This window comes from Capricornis sumatraensis, chromosome 22, assembly GCF_032405125.1.
Source record: "Capricornis sumatraensis isolate serow.1 chromosome 22, serow.2, whole genome shotgun sequence".
Classification (NCBI taxonomy): Eukaryota; Metazoa; Chordata; class Mammalia; order Artiodactyla; family Bovidae; genus Capricornis; species Capricornis sumatraensis.
Genome location: NC_091090.1, coordinates 10,220,585 through 10,243,458, shown reverse-complemented (window position 1 = coordinate 10,243,458; position 22,874 = coordinate 10,220,585). Strand labels below are relative to the sequence as shown.

At 40.0% G+C, this 22,874-nt stretch overlaps 1 protein-coding gene across 1 annotated transcript in view; it reads left to right on the top strand.

The window, feature by feature from the left end:
- The first annotated feature begins 2,953 nt into the window (after window positions 1-2,953).
- Window positions 2,954-22,874, top strand: part of HCRTR2 (hypocretin receptor 2) — a 132,621-nt gene continuing 112,700 nt past the window's right edge. The window contains exon 1 of the mRNA XM_068960949.1: window positions 2,954-3,176. Coding sequence (XP_068817050.1) covers window positions 2,954-3,176 — 223 coding nt within the window. The remainder of the gene's footprint in view (window positions 3,177-22,874) is intronic.

The following is a 22,874-nucleotide window of genomic DNA, read 5'->3' as shown; positions in this document are numbered from 1 at the left end:
TTACAGGATCAAGAAAAATCCAGGCTCATCATAGCATAAATCAGGCATCGGAACAAAATCTTAAAGACGTTCTCGTTTCTCCTTATTGACACTTTTAGTAAAGAGTGATGATTAATTGCAGGTAGAATATTTTAAAAGAGCATATGGAAGTACTGACAGGGTAAAATGCCTCCCAGTGAAAGCTAATGGCACTGAATACAATGGAATAGCACATGATGCCCATATTTATGGAATGTCAATCACAAGGAATTTGCAGAGGTTAATGAATAGAGGTTGGAACTAAAGTTATAGCAACTTTTCCCATTTTGGAAGATTAATACAGGGAAGTGGGAAAGATAGATATCATTAAATCAGAGGAACACATTATATCACAGGATCACGTTAGCATATTTGTATCAGTGACCGTGAACGAAGCCACAGAAGGCCTGCTTGTCAAAGTTACTGATGACATCAGCATTCAAGAAGATTTTGTTAAGCCTCAAATTAGCAAAATTAAATTAATTTATACCTTTACCATTTGGGCAAAGGTGACATGTCTTCACTCAGGTCTTTTCAACCATCTATTCCTAACATGGACTTTGGAATTCTCCACTCACTTCATCAGTTTGATTTTCATCATGGCACTTATCCTTCCTCATAATTATCTTAAGTATTTACTAGTATTTATTTATTTCTTGAGTATTTGTTCAAATGTTATTTATTTCTTAAGTATTTTTATTAAATATTTATTAATGCATAAAAGCATAAACCTTGTTCAACTTGTGTCACTGATTGAAATAAAAGCACCAAGTAAATATTTGTCCACAAAATACCTATCTAATTCATTTCTCTTAAAAATAAATTTGACTAGTGCAGATTGGAAAAAACACCACAATAGTATTTCTTGTGAAACATGACACCCATTGAATAATAAAAGCATTAGGCTGAGATCAGAAGACAGTTTTGTCACTGATACCTCACTCGACATTTCATAAATCACTTAATTTCTCCAGGAACAGTTTTCTCACGTGTAAAACTGGGCCAACAATAGCCAGCCTCTCAGGCATTTTTACATTTATGTGCATTGAAGAGTTTTGTAAACTGTAAAGAATAGAACATATATGAAGAATTATGATTGGGGGTGGGATAGGGATCTTAACTAAACACTAGATATGAATTAATAGTGTTTTGTGACTTTTGAAAGAATTGGTTACAAACATTGGTTGCATCCAAAGAATAGTTTAGATTTTGTACTGGCAAAACAGATTACTGCATCTCACCCTAGTTGCATACTCTGCAAGGCATTGACAATTGTCCTAAGACAAGGCCAAGGTAGGTTGTGGAGACAGTGTCACTTGAACAACTATGAGAGTAATTGTGGAAATAGTGAACAAAGGAAGCATGGAAGGGGATGGCGGGAATTGCGATGCTTATTTTGGGTATGTGAAGGATTGTCATGTGGAAGCTATATTGCAAGTAAAGATGTAATAAGATGCAAACTAGGAATTAGGAATGAAAAATTGAGAAAGACAAATGCTGGTTTAAGACCTTCTTTTAATGTAAGGAAGGGTTTTCTAAGCTTTATAGCAGTCACATGATGATGGAGGTAGTGAATATTGGTGGTCACATCCAAACTAGGTGGAGACACACAAACAATATTATCAGAAGGCTTTTAATATTAAACTGAAGTTCAGGCTAGCTGTTTCCAAGGTCCTACCCAAGTCCAGCATTGTAATCAATCCAACACAATACTCCTATCATGATTATTGAAAGTGAAAGGATCATGAACTCAAGCTCTGACAAATCCCCAGGTGCTACTCTTGGAGACAAAATCAATCCATGAGAGAATGGCAGGTGATGCCAATCCTGAGTCAATGAGAAGAAAGAGTGGCCAGGGTGTGGGGTTCCCCAGAGAGCTCATGGCTGGGTGTGCACCACTCCATCCTACACTTGTGTGTGGTTTAGTCACTAACTCATAGCCCACCAGGCTTCTCTGTCCACGGGGTTTCCCAGGGAAGAATACTACTGGATTGGGCTGCCATTTCCTTCTTCAGGGGATCTTCCTGACCCAGGGGTTGAGCCACCTCTCCTGCGTTGGCAGGTGGATACTCTACCACTAAGCCACTAGGGAAACCCACGTCCTACTGAGAATCCCTTTAATGTTGTGAGTTATTGTCCCTCAAGGATCTGCTGCTATATTTCACAAGACACTTGCTGTTGCAAAGGCCAATTCTGGTTATATACATATATCCTTCAGTTCAAAAATGATCTCCAGCTCGTTTGAGGAGCAGGGAGAAGGAGAGGAAGAGATACCTCAAAGATGCAGCAAGTGCTACGTTGGCAAAGCCAAGCAAATGTTGCCTGAAACGGCTTTTGCATCCCCCAGCCTGAGGAACACAGTGACTGCCCCTCATCCCTATCTATTTAAGTGTCCCCCGCAAAAACATAGGCACATCCTATATTAACCCTCTATTGCCAGGCTTCATGTCCAGAGATCTACACTTGAGACATGAAAGGAGGGGGAAAAAAGTAGAAAAGAGGGAGATGGAACCCACGGAGACACAGGTTGACATCGTTTTCATGATTTTTTTTTTTCCTACTTTAGTCCTAGCTCCCCTGGGCGCGGGAGGAGGCTGTGGGCTGCGGACTCTGCGCTGGAACCAGGAGTCATTGAGTCGGAGCCCAGGGAGCGTCCCCTCCCGGTGTCCCTGCTGCAGCCTCCGGCTGGTCCCTGGATGCTCAGCCTCGCTACCTCCTGGTGCAGCATCTCCTGCAAAGACAGCCCCGCCGCCGCCGCACGGGGTGCCCGGTGGGCGCGAGACTCCGAGGCATTGGCTCCGTAACTTTTCACGTCATTTTCTGCTCCGGATCCCCTGGTAGCCGGTCCGCGCCTCCTCCCGCCTCAGAGCGCGGCGCCCATGGGGCAGGGGCCGAGCCGCTTGCAGCACTGAGTGGACCCGGGCTGGAGCCAGGGATGTCCGGCACCAAACTGGAGGACTCTCCCCCTTGTCGCAACTGGTCATCGGCTCCGGAGCTGAATGAAACTCAAGAGCCCTTTTTAAACCCCACCGACTATGACGACGAGGAATTCCTGCGGTACCTGTGGAGGGAGTACCTCCACCCCAAAGAATACGAGTGGGTCCTGATCGCCGGCTACATCATCGTGTTCGTGGTGGCGCTTATTGGGAACGTCCTGGGTGAGTGTCGCTCCGGGCAGCCCCCGCGGGGGCCACCGCGTCCACGCGCCCGGGGCTGTCAATACCCCCTCCTCCGCGCAGGGATGCACACAAAGAGGTCGCTGCTCTTGGGGTGGGGTTATTATTATTATTTTTTTTTTTCAACAGAAGTTTTCGGATTTTAGGAACCAGGACCGAGCCCTGGAATGGTGATCCTTTATTTCTGCAGGGATGCGCGGGGAGCCGCGCTGCCTTTGCGATCACCTGGGTTCCCAGCGCCAGAAGAGGGGCAGGGCTGTCCAGGTGAATGTGCCAGAGTGTGGGGGCAGTCAGTCATCATTTTTGTGTCACGTGGCCGTGGCCGGGTGTTTGGGGGTTCCTGGGAGGGAGGTCAGTCTGGCAGGATGCGAAGCTGTGTCCCTAAGGGACAAGCTCTCCTGGGCTGGAGGAGTCATAAAAGATTTGTGAGCCCGGTACACTGTCCTTCGCGCGAGAGAGGGCTGAGGCTCTGTCTAAAGGTGGTAACAAGTGCAGGGAGTGGGAACGGAGGCAGAGCAGGGAGGTGTACTCATGCACAGAAGCTGAATTAAAAGGGACCCATGCAGCTGGGAGCAAGCAAGAAGGAGGAGGGGCCTCTGAGAAAAGTACCAGGGCAATCGCGATCATTCACTCATCCATCTACCCCATCCATTCATTCATTTATCTACGGTACGCATGTATTTTCCTGAGCATGCCCCGTTTCCAGGCTCGGGAAATATTTGCACTGATTTTTTTTCCCCCCAAAGCTGAGACCAAGCTTAGCGCTAGGTTCTCACTGTTCCTCTCTGTCTAGGTTTGTATGTAAACACACATTTCTTCCCCCACTTTACAGCTCTGCACAGTTTTTGAGGGGGAGGGGGGAGTGCAGTGGCGAGATGGTGGCTGTGGCGATGGAGTTTATTAGGGCAGCTGGAAACTGACTTTTTTTAAAAAGCAGCTTTGGAAGGGAGGGTGGACTGCACATGAATTGTGAATGGAAGCAGCGTCTACCTTGATGAATGGAGAGAGAGTGGGAGGTGTTTAAGTGCAGAGGGCAGTGTGGAGGGAATCTCTGTGGAAAATGACAAGAGAGAAGCCAGGCTAGGAGAAGATGCTCTTGATTACAAAAAGGCGGAGAAGGTGAGTGAGGCGGAATAGGCTGGGAGGCACTGAAGTCCAAAACATAGACTTTGTAACTGCAATGGAGGCTGATAAGAGACTTGCTAGGCTCTCAGCACCAGCTTGATTTCAACCTTCTCTCCCCAAGGGTGTCAGTCTGGTAAGAAGCATCCAATGTAGTCCCTCAGCTATTCAGGGGCAGAGTAGCTGATCGGTGACTGAAAGGCCTTGCTTAGAACTGGTAGATTATTATTTGATAAGAAAGATACGAACCCTCTGAAAACTTTAGTTGGCCCCATCTATATGTTTTTTCAGCCTGTTTTAATTTTGCTGCTGTTTTTAAAGGCAAACAAAAAGGTAATCTTTTGAGGATGCAAGTTAGGTGGATGGAGGTGGAAATACACATTATTTGGGCTATCTGTTGTAAGGATAAATCTGTTAATCACAATGCTATGCTTTTCTTGTTTCCCTTCTTGTTATCTATCCTTAAAACTACAACAATTAGGATATATGGCTGCTAGCAGAGCAACATTTTACTGCATTATGCAAATAATGATAAGTGAATAATCAAAATTGAACATCTATTGAGTACCTACTGTGTGCCAAACACCTTCACATATGCTCTCTCACTTAAACCTAAGCGTAACCTACATTTGACAGAAGAAGCAAGACTTAGAGAAATGAAATGAGTTTTTAAGGAACTTGATTCAGATTTGGTTCCATTTCTTATGACCTCGGTCCAGAATTCTCCACTGTTATTCCACTCTAGATTTAGAAAGTATATAGAGAATGAATTCTTTGCTCCTGGTATCTGCAAGCCTATTGAAAGCATTTCCTGTTCTCCTCTGCATCGAAGTCCACTATTAATAAATTACCATGAAGGGCTAATTATTCTGTCATTCTCTCCAACAGAAACCCACACAGAAAGGAACTTTATTGCATTGCAGTAAAATTTTGACGTTTTGCAGAATGGTTACAAATCACAACTATTTTTCTTTCAGGCTTAACCTCTGTGGTAAAATTTGCTCCTTTTTGCTGTTATGTTACTCTAGCTTGCACAGACCTGTGATGCATTATCTTCGTATCCTAATTGCATAGTTTAGAGGTGTGTGTTGGCTAGTCTGAGGAGTGTTTTAGTCTCAATAAGGAAACACCTCTACAGTAAGGCTGCTTGTTTGGTAACACCAAGGGAGAAAGCACTGTCCACATCCCTAAGTGCCAAAATGGCCAGTTTTATTCAGCTTAAAACAAATAAACAAACAAAAAAGACGTACAAAAAGCACCCTGTTTTCAAAAAACTGGCAGCTGTTTTCTTCAGGACTGGATAACATTGAAATCTTCTCTGGCTGGACTGAAACCCATATTCTTTACTGACATATTCCCTGAAAGTTGATGAGACTGAAGTCTGACATTTAAGCAAATGAGAAGCATCATTACTCACAGACAGCTTCCTGCTCCTGGAAGTCTGTGCCAAATTTGCAAAACAGATTAGATTGGCCCTCCACCCCCATCGTATGTCATTTTATGCAGAGTGGCAGGACAAGAAGTCACATTATTCCTTCAAGATAAAGAGGCAACATTAGGTATGAAGGTGAAATACCACAGCCTAGCCAGCAGATGTAATCACTGACTTCAGGTCCACTTACCACTTGTACTTTCATGTAACTGACTACTTGGAAAATCTCAACCTTGTTGAACTTACAAAGAGAATGTAATCAGTTAGAAGTCATTACTCCCACAGTGTCCCTTTGTGAACAGAATGACAACATCACTATCATACCACCTGTTTTTCTGCTCTCCATGGTACCTGTCTCATTGTATATCCTCTCCATCATCAGAAGATTCTTTCCCAATATAATAAGCAGTTTCTTAGAAAAAATGTTGACAAAAGTCATTCAAAAATAAGGCAAAAAAATTAGTCTACATGCAATTTCATGATTATACACACGCTAATAAAAACATGCATGCGTGTGTGTGCTAAGTCTCTTCAGTCGTGTCCAACTCTTTGCACCCTATGAACCATAGCCCATCCGGCTCCTCTGTCCATGAGATTCTCCAGGCAAGAATACTAGGGTGGGTTGCCATGCCCTCCTGCAAGGGATCTTTCTGACCTAGGGATCGTGCCCACATCTTTTGGGTCTCCAACATAGGCATGCAGGTTCTTTACCACTAGCAGCACCTGGGAAGCCCAATAAAAACATACACATGTCTAATTATAGAATTATAAGTCTTAGAAAGGAAGGGGATTCTTGGTTTCTTTTTGGAGGTAGTGTTTTTCCACTATCTTCAAAATTATGTCACATATAACCTGTTCCTAAATATATCTTGTACTTTAGCCAAGTAGCTGCATTCAGTTATTAGACCAGTACATCTTGAGCAATGCTTGTTGTTGTTGTTCAGTTGCTCAGTCCTGTCTGACTTTGAGACCCCATGGACTGCAGCACACCAGGATTCCCTGTCTTTCACTATCTCCCAGGGTTTACTCAAGCTCATGTCCATTGAGTTGGTGATGTCTTCCAACCATCTCATCCTCTGTCGTCCCCTTCTCCTTCTGCCTTCAATCTTTCCCAGCATCAGGGTCTTTTCCAGTGTGTTGGCTCTTCGCATCAGGTGACCGAAGTGTTGGAGTTTTAGCTTCAGCATCAGTCATAGAGCAATGCTTTGTTTTTTAAAATTCCTGTGTTTGTGGGAAGAAGGTTCTTGGGAACACTCAAGAGAATATTTTTTTTATATCATTCCTATTACTCCTTGAGTAGAAACTGGATGGAGAGACAGGTTCTAGTCAGTTCAGGTTTTAAATATCTGAAGGAAAGGAGTAATTCTCTGCTTCTATTACTTCTGCATTCGAATGTATGGTTTTCACATGAAGTGCTTTTGTCTTCCCTGTTGCCATCTTCATATGAAAAATGAGGAGAGCATTCAACAAATGACGTCAGTCGGGCTATGCATCTCACTTCTTGTGTGGCCATTAGCAAAACTGTCAAACTCCCCAAGTCTGTTTTTCCCAATTGAAAATTATTGTTTATAATTACTGACTTGACTCAGACTTAGAGAACAGACTTATGGTTGCCAAGGCAGAGAGGGTTTGAGGGAGCGATGGACTAGGAGTTCGGGTTTAGCAGATACAACCTGTTGAACATAGATGGATAAACAACAAAGTGCTACTGTATCCTATGATAAACTGTAATGGAAAAGCTTATGAAAAACAATGTATTGATATGTATAAATTGCTTTGCTGTATAGCAGAAATTAACAACATTGTAAATCAACTATATTTGAATAAACACATAAAAATAAAAGCAAAATAAAAAAATAATTCCTGCATTGTAGAAATCCTGTGAGGATACGGGAATATCCTATATATAGATATATAGAGGATTGCACATATATATTTTTTCTGGACACAGTATACACTAAATGCCAATTTCTATCCCTTCATTCTCACTAGATATCTCTCCCTGGTGTGGTTAGTAATCATCCTCTGCCTCCATAACCAGTCTGTAGTTTAGCTAAGTCTTCATGGCCTCTATTCTGGTGTTTTCTTCAATTGAATGTTTTCCTAGAAGCTGTTAGTAGTATGGCGTTGGCATACCCACCCAGCTCCACCCACTCACCACCCCCCCCAGATGTTTATTGCATCATACTAACTGCTTAACATTGCCTTCCCACCTCTGTGTGACAGTCATTCCTAACCATGACAGTAAGTTTCTCTTGGTTACATTTGTATGCACTAGGTTCCATTCACTCAGTTTTTAAGGAGTAGTCGGCTGGTCTAGCTGTACTGGCGTTTTTAAAGAGCATGCACACACATATGTTGACTTAAAGCACACTGCCCATTAAGAAATGTATCCAAAAGAGGTATACTAAACTGAGTAGGTGGAGAAAATACATGTAATAGGATTGTTTCTTACAGAGCTGCTAATCCTTTGCCCTAGACACGGAAATGGCATAGTTTCAAAGTTGCAAGTTTCTGTTGCTCCTAAATCTGAGACCTTTCTTTTCTGCTTATCCTAAAGCTCACCTTAGCTCTGTGGGTCTTTTAGAACCCACCTTTTCTTACACAGGAAGCAGAAAGAGCTTAGACGTGATACATTACTCATCTCTGCTGAGACCAGAAGTCATGAATAGTGACCATAAAAGGTAAGATTAGCCACTAAGCTTTAAACTTGACTTTAGTTACAGAATGCAAAACATGCTTACCTGGAGAAGAATTAAACTGATACCCTCACATTTTTCCTAATATCATAACCACTTAATTTTACCAGGTAAAATAAATCATGTTTTTGACTTGAACAGAATCTCAGTGATAACTTTTTAAATGACTGTCTCACAGATAACAGCAGCATTTATCATGGGCAGACAGTAATGAGATAACATGTGATGCTGATAATCGAAATGGAATGGGTTCTTTCTGTATTTGAAAAAAAAATGATGAGTAAAATGAAGTAAATGAAAATAATAGCAACTTATAAAAGAGGCTGAATCTAACACTCAAATACAAGCACATAAACTTTTACAATTTTTTTCTTGATTTTGTTAGGGCATACATGTACTTTCTATGTTTATGTGAGTGTTTTTTTTTTTTAATTTCATATTTTAAAGCATATTTCCAAATCCTTCCATACTGCAGTTATGTTAGCATTCCTAAGTTCCTGAATCTTTCTCAGCTCCTCAGATTTCAGGGATATCCACCAATGGTGTTATCTCCTTGTGAGAGATAATCTTTTAATCCTTCTTCTTCTAGAATTCTGACATACCTTCCAACCTTAGGGCTCTGTTGAATAATAATGACTCTGCTGGCTCACTGGTGAGCTCCAATCAATGACATGTGACAAGTGAAATGAAGGGCATTAAAAAATTCATTTATCTTTTTTTTTTAATTTAAGGATAATTATAATGTTGTGTTAGTTTCTGCTGTATAACATAGTGAAGCAGCTATATATATTTATATATTCCTTCCCTCTTGAATCTTCCACAACTACCCCCATCCCACCTCTAGGGATGGGATCAGGCCCCTGTGGCTTATAGCAGGTTTCCATTATCTGTTTTATATATGGTGGTACATATATATGTCAATGCTACTCTCCCAATTCATCTCCCCGCCATGTCGTCATGTCCATTCTCTCCATGTCTCTATTCCTGCCCTGCAGAGGATCATCTGTATCATCTTTCCAGATTTCATACATATGTGTTAATATATGATATTTATCTCTTTCTGACTTAATTCAACCTGGTTGTCAGACTCTTTGTTATTGTTTAGTCACTCAGTCCTCTCTACTCTTTTTACAACCCCATGGACTATAGCCCACTAGACTCTTCTGTTCATGGGATTTCTCAGGCAAGAATACTGGAGTGAGTTGCCATTTCCTTCTCCAGGGGATCTTCCTGACCCAGGAACTGAACACGTGTCTCCTGCATTACAGGTGGATTCTTTACCACTGAGTCACTGGAGAAGCCCGTGTACAGATCCATCCCAACTGAAGGGTATTTATTTGTCTCCAACGCCTCTTTTCATTGCAAAGGAAAATAAAGAATATTTACTGAGAATACCAGGTCCTGGAAGCTAGGTTCCATCATGAATATATGTATTTCCTTGATGCCTCATGACAAACATAGCAAGGAGGTGAATAGCTTTGATTTACAAACAAGAAACATGAAATTCAGAAAGGTATTTTCCTTGTACCAAAGTTTAGCCAGACAATAAGCATCAGCACTAGGCTTCCAATATGGATTGATCAGACTCCATGGCCCACCTGTGTTCCATTATTTCCTCCTGCCTTTGTCCCTGACCAAGTAAAAGAAAAGAAAATAGAGAAAGAGAATGCTACTGAGGTGGGTGCCCTCCAGACGATTTATGGAGCTGTGCTGGCCGGTTGCCATGCTATTCCTCTGCTAGACCACAGTCCTTCAGGTCGGAGGATGAGCTCATTTGATAAGCTAACCAAGGTCGGGCTAGGGTTACTTTGCAAGAGAAAATTTCAAGGTAAAATAGGTGCTGCCAAAAATGCTTTTGCCTGTTCAGGGGGGTGACTCATTGGGTAAATATTAGATAATTGTGACCAAGGATTATTTTGTTACTGAAGGTGCTGTCTTTAGATACTATTAAAGACCAAGGACCTAAACGTTTACTATCTCAGATAATCCAAAGATCTTTTTGATCTTTTTTCCCCTTCATTTTCAAGCCTTCTCACAAAATTTACTTTTCATAAAAAATCATATTCTTGTGGAATCATTTCAAAATCGTCAGTTTGTATAGATTTGACTGAGTAAGTCAACACTTATATCACATAGTAGTGTTCCTAGAGCACAATGGCATTGCACATGTCCAAAGAGGCCTTACCCACAGCATCACACGTGAAATGACCTTTAAACACTGACAGTGGGCCATTTTGAGAGGCTGTTGTATGAAATGCAGGACATATATGAACGGTCACTTAGATATCTGACTCAGGACTGAATTTATTCATTTCATCTTTGTTCCTGATGAGAGATAATCTCTTAATCAAGTAAGTGGTCTAGATGTATATTTAAATAGCATGAAATTCCTTTGTCATTGGAACAGTTTCCTTAGAAACAAAAACCAAAACTATTCAGAATGAATAAGTACTTTCTTCTTGAAAATAATTTAGGATTATTACATTGAGTCTTTTACAGTAATTTGCTCTCAATATCACATACATATAAATGATGTTTGACATTTGTATATTATTTTACTCCTCAGAATACATTGTTACATATATTGCTTCACTTATTCTTCAGAATAATCTAATGAAGTAGGTCTTACTTAATGAAAATTTTAGGTCCCTGAATGATTTGAATTCATTTAAAAAGTTTGAATACATGGAAACCTCCAGGTAATCTGTGTGAGTTTGGGAAAATCCTGCCAGCTTCCTGTATCCCGAGAAGCCGGAGTAAGGATACTAACTCCCATTGTCTGATCTTCAGCTTCGATGTCTTTGGCATCTGGCTTTGTCAACATTCTGAGTTCAAATTAACCAGATATCCCTGGTGGCTCAGAAGGTAAAGCGTCTGGCTACAATGCGGGAGACCCAGGTTCAGTCCCTGGGTCGGGAAGATCCCCTGGAGAAGGAAATGGCAAGCCACTCCAGTACTATTGCCTGGAAAATCCCATGGACAGAGGAGCCTGGTAGGCTACAGTCCATGGGGTCGCAAAGAGTCACACACAACTGAGCGACTCGACTTCACTTTCACTTTCACAAAACTTGCACATGCATAAGTAAATAAATCCAATGTCTTAATTGAAAATAAGAAGGTACTCTTACAAGTCATAATGCTTGAAGCTCTTTCAATCATCTTGATCTCTTTCTGTAGACATAACTATGTGAAGAGCTTTATTGGTCTGAAAAAGTAGGCTGTGCCGTACTAGCAAATGAATCCTAAATTCTTCTTGGGTTAGCATTACAGAAGATAATTTCTTATCTGTTTGACATCTAATGTGGCTTGGAGAGTCCCTCATATCCAGTGACTCAAGGTCCAGATGTTCCCTCTGTTCATGGACTGCCTCAGCATACAGCCTCCATACAGCCTCTGTGAAACTAACTTTCAGGAGGGGTCCCAGCATCCCCCCATTGCCCAGTATTCACACCCTGTGTTGTACCTTTTCATATCATGCCAGAAGTGATCTGGGTGACCAGCAGCATACATACTTACATATATGCCAGTTTTGTAAGTATAGTTAATTTGTGTCTGAACTCAGAATGTTGATAAAACCAGGTGCCAAAGACATGATAGCTGAAGGTCAGAGAATGAGAGTATCCTTATCCTGCCTTCTGGGAATACAGCAGAAGTGACAGTATGTCACCTTCAAGGTTACATTATAAAAGATCAAAGCTTCATCTTGGGTGTTCACGTTCTTGCTCTTGGATTTCTTGCTCTGGATAAAGTAAGCTGCTTTGTTGAGAGAAACTCATGTGTTAAGAAACTGAAATATCCAGCCAACAGCCATAGAGGAAACATGGTCTGCTAACAAAAACCACACACATGATCTTAGAAGTGAATCCTACAGCCAGATTGAACCTTGAGATGATGCCAACAGCATCCTCCCCTGCCCTCACCAGCTTGAGTTAATGACACATTCTGAGACAGTATCTAGCTAAGCTTCTCGCAGATTCCTGACCTTGTAGAAGCTAGGGGATAGTGTTAGTTGTTTTAAGTCTTAATTTTTTTTTTAATCTGGGGTTAAGTTGTTTTACAGCCTCTATGTTGTCATGATTGGAGAAGAGTGAGCTGGAAAATGCAGTTGCTCTTAACAATCATTGCCAAAAAGCAGTACATGTCCCTCAAGCTCCTAAGCCTCTGAGCAAATCCAATCCCATTGTATCAACCTACCTACAAGAGCTGCTGAAACATTTAACAGTCTCTGTCACAGGAACCAGACAAAGCAGTTAAAAGTATTTTAACTTGCATAGTTTTAGAACAGGAGAATTTAGAGGAATTGAGCACATAATACCATAAGGCTAAGATAAGCTGGTAGATATTTCCTCTCCACATTTTGGATGTCTGCCAATAGAAGTAACATATAGTATTGGGAGACTTTGTGCCAATTACTGTAATAAGAATTCAGGGTCCAAAGATAGTAGATATCAAGGAACCTACCCACTAGGTGAAGAGACAAATACACTCACAGATAATCTGAATATAAGGTGTCAAGCACTCTGACCGATGAGTTACAGCATGTTGTCAAAGCACATAAGAAGGACACCTAGTTCCATTTAGGGGATTAGAGTGAGGTCCAGGAGAAGATGACTCCTACGCTGAGTTTTAATGCAGGAATTCACATCAAACAGGTGAAGAAAATTGAGCAAGGAGTTCTAGGCAGAGGAAACAGCAAGAGCAAAATCAGAGAGGCGTGAAATAGCATAAGCATGCAGAGAATGTTAAGCGACTGGGTAAGCGCAGATGAGGAGAGGCTAAGGATGGAACTGGGCTGGTAGATAAGGGCTGGGTTATGGAGTGCAGTGGGTCTCACCTTCTCTGAGACTGCAGCTTATAGGGGGCCCTTCAAAGACTTTAAGGAGGATGCTGTCATTGAGAGACTCGGGAAGGTTTTCACACTGAAGTCTGTATCCCGTTTGCGTGCATACGAGCTCAGTCACTCAGTTGCGTCCGACTCTTCGTGACGCCATGGACTGTAGCCCACCAGGCTTTTCTGTCGATAGAATTTTCCTGGCAAGAATACTGGAGTGGGTTGCCATTTCCTTCACCAGGGGATCTTTCCAACCCAGGGATCGAACCCGCATCTCCTGCATTGCAGATGGATTCTTTACCACTGAGTCACCTGTGTCTTGTTTGGGGCTCTCTTAATCAAGCCTGGCTTCCCTGGTGGCTCAGATGTTAAAGCATCTCCCTGCAATGCAGGAGACCCAGGTTCGATCCCTGGGTTGGGAAGTTCTCCTGGAGAAGGATATGGCAACCCACTCCAGTACCCTTGCCTGGAAAATCTCATGGACAGAGGAGCCTAATAGGCTACAGTCCATGGGGTCACAAAGAGTCAGACACGACTTCACTTTCACTTTCACTTTTCACTTTAATCAAGCCTGCTGCTAAGTCGAGTCAGTCATGTCTGACTCTGTGACCCCATAGACGGCAGCCCACCAGGCTCCCCCGCCCCTGGGATTCTCCAGGCAAGAACACTGGAGTGGGTTGCCATTTCCTTCTCCAATGCATGAAAGTGAAAAGTGAAAGTGAAGTCACTCAGTCGTGTCCCACTCTTCGTGACCCCGTGGACTGCAGCCCACCAGGCTCCTCCGACCATGGGATTTTCCAGGCAAGAGTACTGGAGTGGGGTGTGATAATTGATTGCAATCACAATTCTAAGTGGCTTTCCATATGCTCCCTAAGAGAGAACAGATGAAGGTGAGAAAATGAAGAAAGGGGTAAAGAAAAGAAGGGGAAAGACGAAGATTAAAATACAGGAACTAATGTTACCATGTTTGCTTTGCTGAACATTTAAATTTGAGAAGAAATTTCACCGTATTGTAAAGCAAAATAAAGTAAAAATTAAAATTAAAAAAAATAAAATAAATTTTTTTCATATTTCTTTCCTGAATGATCCACAGGCCAATCTCTTGTGTCATAGTCCTGTTAAAATTTTCCAATATTCTATACAGCTTTTCATTAAAATTATTTTTGTATTAACTTATTTTGGAGGTTCCAATGGGTCACCATGCTCCCAGCCATTCATCATGTTAAAGTTTAGATCATTTTTTCCCCTCCACACTAAAACCCAAAAATGACAAATTTGAGATCTAATGAAAATTTTTCTTATTTTCCAACTACATTCCCAATTTTTTACTCCAGTTTACTTGGAACTTTCTAAATACGCTCATTTGAAAATTTACCTTAAATGGCACTGTAATCATTCCAACAGTCAATGAAGATAATGCATTGACACTAGGTCAGCCTTTAGGGAATTATAGGAAACACGTCTTTACGTGTTGACATGGTAACACTTCAAAATTTCTAAAACTGTAGTCACTGTGAAAACTTTTTTTGCTATCCTTAACGCTCAAGGGAAATACAGCACAGATGAAAACCTGTAATATCCCTTTCTAGATTTTCAGGGAATTTTTATTCCTACTCAGTGGCTTTAAGATGAATTTATGAGGCGCATGTGGAGCCTTGATTTTACTATTATATTGTCAGAATTGGAGTCACAAAACGACTGTCTATCGTAATTTATTTCATAAATTCAGAATGAATTTGATGAGTCATCCACTTTGGTAGAGAACCATATTGTTTATAAATAGCATTTTGAAGGCAACTCATCTTTCTTAAAATGTACAGATGGAGCTAATCTTTCTCACAGAAGTAGAGAGGTGTGGTTAATGCTTGTTAACCATTTTGTCATTGGGTGAAACTGAGTCAACATTTCATTGTAAAAAATAGCTAAAACTTAATCTTTCCAATCAGAATACTTAATACAAAAGTTTCTTAAGTTTACAAAGCTGAAAAACAAATTCATTAAAACATCTCACCAGCTGGTGTAGGAAAAAGACTTCACAATTGTTGGGCCATTATGTGCTTGGGCTTGATTTATATTATAATTCAGCCACAGGAAGCCTGGAAAGCCTTGTTCTTTGAAATCATCAGAGATGGTGATGGTGACTCATAGATTCCTGAAAGTCAGTAAGATTATCCTAATTTATAAATTTATGTGTTTTCTTCCCCAGACGTGATCACTGACTGCAACTGGCCACTGACAGGAGGCCAAACTATCTCAGTAGAAAAGGGGAAAATAATAAGAATTTAAGAAGTTTAATACACATAAGAAAACATGAGCGCACTCACACACATACACAAACACATTTTGGGGATTGTATTACATGAATAATATGATTTTGATGTACCCTAATTTTTCATGCAAAATTAAGAAGCTCTCTTCCAAACTTTTAAAATGTCCAAAAATCTGAGCATAAAGCCTTGACTTTCCCAAAGTCAAGAGATATTCTCAACTATCCTGAGTGAATGGATTAGACTTTAAGGAAGTTAAAAAATAAATACATTAGAGGTGAAGATGTCTTGGTTATATTCATGTAAGAAGGAGCACCCCTTAGGTGATTGATCTTTTTAGCAAAATTTATATTCTTTGAACAGACTCAGTGTATTCCTGCTTTAGGGTCTTCACAATTTCTTTTTTTTTTAAATATAAATTTATTTATTTTAATTGGAGGTTAATTACTTTACAATATTGTATTGGTTTTGCCATACATTAACATGAATCCGCCACAGGTATACACGTGTTCCCCATCCTGAACCCCCCTCCCACCTCCCTCCCCGTACCATCCCTCTGGGTCATCTCAGTGCACTAACCCCCTCTAGTTTGCTCCTGACTGGTTCCTGCCCAGCTCACATTGTCACATCTTAAGAGACTGTCTCTAAGGAGGCATATCGCTTTCCATCTCTACCCACAATGTTAGCATCTCATTTTGTTTCTGTCATAGAACTTACTACTATTAGGAAATTTCCTGGTTGTACAGTGGTTAGGACCCTGTGCTTTCACTGCCCAGGGCCTGGGTTCACTCTTTGTTCAGGGAACTAAGATCTCAGAAGCTTCATGGCATGGATAAAAATAATGATGATAAAATAAAAGAATTTGTGATAGAAGAAGCAGACCTGAAAATTAAAGGAAAAAACATTTAAAAGAACTTAGTACTATTAGAAATGATATTGTTCATTTGCTCAGTTTATTGTTGTGTCCTATAAGTAACGTATAAGTTCCAAGAGAGTAGTTCCTTTATTTCTCATTTTTGCAGGTGTGCCATTAGCATCTAGAACAGTGCCCAACACACAGCAATGAATGAAAGTATTAGATTTCCACCAGGAGAAATACTTAGATATAAGCACATTTTAAAACTTAGGAATTGCAGGTTTTAAATTTCTTCTATATACAACTTCAAAACAAACCTCAATCATTTGACTCATGTTTGGGATAATTTTGTTCAATATCTTGAGAACACACACATTAAAATAAATATTATATAATTACTAATGATTAGGGGAGACTATTTATAAAATCTCTCCCCATCACTCTAATTCCATTGACAATACAAGGAAGATTATTTTGCTCTCCTCTTGAGGAGCAAATGAGATTTACAAGCATGTTCAAGAAATATGCTTTCAAATAGCATACTGTATTCCTGCAATTACTGAGGAGAACATGTATAAAATCCGTAGTTAAAGCCCACTTTGTTTCAAAATGACTCTTAGTTTGATTTTTTTTTTTTAATGTTTTTATAGAAACCTAAGGAAATGTGTGACCATTTGTGTCCCAGATGGGATAAGAGAGCTGAGACTGAATGTTATCATGACCTCATACCTTCTGTAAGAATAAAAGGGCTAAACATATCCCTGGATGAGCCCAAGATGATTCAGGAATGCCCGCAGAGCCTCAGCTCTAGGAATCCTTTGTCATTTCCCCCCCATTGCTACTGGCAATAGAATAGAGACAATGCAAAAAAAAAATCATATTTGCAGGTGGAGCTCAGGGGTAATGTTGGTAATAACTGGAGAGTTCCACATTCTTTTAATGTAGAACAAGAGAAATAATAAGCCCATTGACTAATTTTGGTCCTTGATTTCCTGAAATAGCCATCAAATTAAAAAATTTTGAAAACCAAAGCATAGTCTTGCTCAGAGATGGGAGGCATTGTTAATTCTATCAAACTTATGACCAACTCAAACAATATTATCAATATTTCTCATTACTGTGAATCAATGAATTATAATAGAATTTAAATGTTAGGCTTTTAGAAGTTGTTGTATTACCCTAATTAACTAGCTCTTCAACAAGAGTATTTGTCATCTGCCATCTAAGTTACTCCTCACAAGTGTGATAGGACGATTATTCATTCCTTTTCCCAGGAAGTGGAATTTTGTATTACACAACTGTTGTGTGTTAGGTTCCTGAATAGACTATGTTAGTGTGTTTGAATAAATTTGCATAGTATCACTTGGCCTTTCTATTCCTGAGCAGGAAGTAAATATAATGCTCTCTCCTGCACTTCCTTTTTCTTTTTGCTAGTGCCTCCATGGTAGTATGTATAGAAAGTTGAAAAATATGTACGTAATTAAAGGAGAACACAAATATTAAAGGAGAACACAAATTCTCATGTACATTTTTTTTTTGAAACTCAACTGAAATGGACTTGAGTTTCAATGACTCATCAATACTGCCTCAGTGATCTAAAGCTCATCTTAAGCTACCTGGACATAGGGGTTAGAGGAGTGAGGGCAAGAGTCAGGCTGGGTGCAGACTCTCCTTTCCAGTGAATGGAAGTTCATAAGATTTCTCTGAGAACCAAGTCACCATTAGCAACAGTGACAATGTCTACAGAATCTTGAAGTCGTGCAAATATATTTTTCATCCAAATGGAGGTAAAGGCAACATAAGGAAGCAGAGGGCTTAGTCCAACAAGAGCAGCAAAAGGTACACAAAATAAAGCAGCCTGGACCAACATACTGGCTTTCTAGGGCTTATCTAATTTGGAGCTATTTCCTTTTCTTATTTCATTCAGCAAATATTTATTGAGCACCCACAATGTGTAACCTGTTCTATTACATTGTGTGGAGGAAATACAGAGTGAGGAAGGCATGGTCCTTACCTACAAGGAATTTCTAATCTTGGAGGAGAGACTGACATGTCAAAAACAGTCTGTGGTATGAGGGTTATTGGAGAAACACAGGCTAAGTACTAGACCCTAGGAACAATACTATTAGATCTGATTTGGGGTAGGAAGTGGGGCTTCCCTGGTGGCTCAGATGGTAAAGAATCTGTCTGCCGTGCAGGAGACCCAGTTTTGATTCTGGAGAAGGGAATGGCAACTCACTCCAGTATTCTTGTCTGGAGAATTCTATGGACAGAGAAGCCTGGTGGGCTACAGTCCATGGGGTCGCAAAGTGGCAGACATGACTAAGCAACTAGTGTGTATGTGTCGAGGCAGCGGGGGGTGGGTAGGAAGGACCATTTCCCTGAGGAGGTGGCATTTGAGGCTTTGCTGACATGTGAGTATAATTTCAAAAAGTTCCAAAAAATGAAAAGAAATTACATCTAAGTTGATAAAGTTTTACATATACACATAAATATAAAACTGTGCTGAAAATGGGCTTCCCTGGTAGCTCAGCTGGTAAAGAACCCACCTGCAATGCAGGAGACTCCAGTTCGATCCCTGGGTTGGAAAGATCCCCTGGAAAAGGGAATGGCTCCCCACTCCAATATTCTGGCCTGGAGAATTCCATGGACTCTACAGTCCATGGAGTTACAAAGAGTTGGACATGACTAAGTGACTTTTACATGCTGAAAATATAATTCAGGGAATTTCAGTAAAAAACAGGCTTGTGTTATTTTTTAATTTCAAAGAATAGAGAGCTCAAGTAATATTTTTGATGCTTTCCATTGCTTTCATGATCTACTTTATTTTGTGGGTATCTGTGAAATCTCCCCTATATTTTTATATCATGGTGGATTGGATTTTAAAAGTAATGACATCCCTTGAGCTTATTTTAAAATGAGTTCTGATAGATAGGAGCTTTTCAGGGGAAGATAAATCTGGGGCAAAGGTAAGAATGGGTTGAAGTTATGAGACCAGCCACTGGGAAGCCTACTGAGACTCTTCAGGAGACTCTTCAGGAAAATGATTATGAGGATAAAAACAGGGCACTGGGATTGAATATGAAAAAAAGAAACAAATATGAAACATTCTGGAAATAGAAATTAGCAACTCAGAGATGTGCAAAATTGATGGGAACAGAAAAGAATCTTCTGATTAATAGAACTTTTTGGCTAATGAAAGTACAATGATTGCCTTAGTTTTTTTCTCAACATAGGCAGGACATAGAGGAAGAAAACTAGGCTTTGCGAGTAGAGGGCTCATGGTGAATTTGCCAAGGCAGGTTGAGTTTGCATTGTTAGAGGAATATGCATGTGAGCCTATTCAGCAGGAAGTAGGGCTGGATGACCCACACACCACGCATAATTAGTTTGCTACTCTGAGAGAATTTTTTTTTCCTCTTTGTGATGGTGCAGGCAACATATACAGTTTATGTGAGAATTAGACTTCTGAAATAAAGTTTTCAAGGCAATGTAAACTTCTTAATGGGTACATCGAATAGCGAGACTCTTTTTTGCAACACTTAATTCTTTGGCTCAACAATATTTATTGTGTGTGTATAGCAACAAACAGACAAAAATTACTCTTTTAGAAAGTTTATATTCTAATGGCAGTATTAAGGACATATTTTGACCGTAGAACCAATAGGATTTACTGATAGAGTGTATGTGGGTGTGAAATAGAGTGCAGAGTCAACATTTTCATGCCAAGTAGTTGATGAGTAGTGTCAGGTGAGATTCAGAATCCTGGAGGATGTGTGAGTTAGATGTGGGGAAGGAGAGAGTCAAAATTTTGATGTCAGACAGTCTAAATTTGAGACAATATCTGTAGGTGTATTGTGAACATTTGAATAGTCAGGAATTTAAGCAAAAAGGACAAACTAGGCAAAAAACCTCCGAGATTTTATAGCTAATATCCTCGTTTATATCCATATTTTTTTTAAGAAATGAGGAAAATTTTATTGAAAGAACTGTTAAATATAAGAATTAATAAAAGGGGTTGCTATATCTTTCCTGTTTGTTTTATTTTATAATGTAATATATCTGATTAGCAATGTTGTAATAGGTTCAGGTGTACAGCAAAGGAACTCAGTTATGCATATACATGTATCCATTCTCCCCTAAATTCTCCTTTCATCCAGGCAGCCACATAAAACTGAGCAGAGTTCCTTGTGCTACATAGTAGATCCTGTTGGTTATCCATTTTAAATACAGCAGAGTGTACTTTGGCCATCTCAAACTCATTTTAACATATTCCCTGCAGATATGAAAAACTATAGAAGGAAATGAGCGAATTTTTTTTTAAAAGTTCTTTACAGTTTATTTTACTCTTTTTTTTTTTTTTTTACCTATATGAAGTCATTACAGCTATATTTCCTTGAATCTTGAAAACGGTCACCTTGAAATGTACTTTAAAAAACAAAAACCAAAAACTGGAGAATGCAGTAAAAATTTTATTTTCAGTGCTCATGCATGACTTACTGAGTCAGAATTTTAGGAATGCTGATTGTAGAATCTCCATTTTAAATAGGACTCCAGTACACTGAATAGGAAATTCCTGTCACAGAAAAAAGTAAGGGTGAGCCTCATTATTTAAGACCTCCTATTTTTGGAGGCCAATATGAAAGCCCTATGCTTTTACATTTGACACAGTTTCTACCAGAGGAGAGAAGATATAAGAACTGCTTTCAAATGGGATTAGGCAGAAAAATAGCAACAACAACAAAGACTAATAGGTGGGATTTATGGAAGAAAAAGAAGGGTTAAATGTGTGGGAGCACCCAAATTCCTCTCCGAGATAACTTTGAAGAAATACTTTGTTATAACATTTTTAAACAAGGTGTCAATGTGCTCAGTGGCTTAATTTATTATTGTAGTAGCCAGCACATGCTCATTGTCATCAGTTCAGTTCAGTTCAGTCACTCAGTCGTGTCCGACTCTTTGCGACCCCATAAATCGCAGCATGCCAGGCCTCCCTGTCCATCACCAACTCCCAGAGTTCACTCAAACTCACGTCCATCGAGTCAGTGATGCCATCCAGCCATCTCATCCTCTGTCGTCCCCTTCTCCTCCTGCCCCCAATCCCTCCCAGCATCAGAGTCTTTTCCAATGAATCAGCTCTTCGCATGAGGTGGCCAAAGTATTGGAGTTTCAGCTTTAGCATCATTCCTTCCAAAGAACACCCAGGACTGATCTCCTTCAGAATGGACTGGTTGGATCTCCTTGCAGTCCAAAGGACTCTCAAGAGTCTTCTCCAACACCATAGTTCAAAAGCATCAATTCTTTGGTGCTCAGCTTTCTTTATAGTCCAACTCTCACATCCATACATGACTATTCGTAAAACCATAGTTTTGAGTAGACTAACCTTTGTTGGCAAAGTAATGTCTCTGCTTTTTAATATGCTGTCTAAGTTGGTCATAACTTTTCCTCCAAGGAGCAAGCGTCTTTTAATTTCATGGCTGCAGTCACCATCTGCAGTGATTTTGGAGCCCAAGAAAATAAAGTTTGTCATGATTTCCATAATGTCCCCATCTATTTGCCATGAAGTGATGGAATCGGATGCCAAGATCTTCATTTTTTGAATGTTGAGTTTTAAGCCAACTTTTTCACTCTCCTCTTTTACCTTTATCAAAAGTCTTCTTAGTTCCTCTTCACTTTCTGCCATAAGGGTGGTGTCATCTGCATATCTGAGGTTATTGATATTTCTCCCAGCAATCTTGACTCCAACTTGTGCTTCATCCAGCCCCGCATTTCTCATGATGACTCTGCATATAAGTTAAATAAACAGGGTGACAGTATACAACCTTGGTGTACTTCTTTCCTGATTTGGAACCAATCTGTCCCATGTCCAGTTCTAACTGTTGCTTCTTGACTGGCATACAAATTTCTCAGGAAGCAGGTAAAGTGGTCTGGTATTCCCATGTCTTTAAAAATTTTCCCACAGTTTGTTGTGATCCACATAGTCAAAAGCTATATGGAAAGAAGGAGGAAATAATAAGACACTAACGAGGTCCATCTAAGCCACTGTAGACAGATGGTTATGTACCCTTTTCTTCAATTCACTTGAATTTGCAAATATTCTACCTCTGAAAAGCAGGTGTTATAAAAATACTGTGAAGGATTTATAGGACTTGAGATATATTTGGCTACAGTAGGTTAGGGAAGGTATATTTTTATTTCGGACTCCAATAAATTCAGGTTTAGGTTATGCAAGTGCAATTATTTTCCTGAATATTGCATTATATTGTACATATACACAAAGACATGTGTATACTTACATGTAGTTTAAGGAGTTATTAGTGGCATTACTTATAGATTATTTGGATTTCTATATTCAATTAATAAACTCAAATTTAAAGCACATATTTTTATCTCAAGAAAAGTATATCACATCTATTAATATCTTGGCTTTTGTTAAGAAAGCCATTATCTTCAACTCTCCGGCAACTAGATCC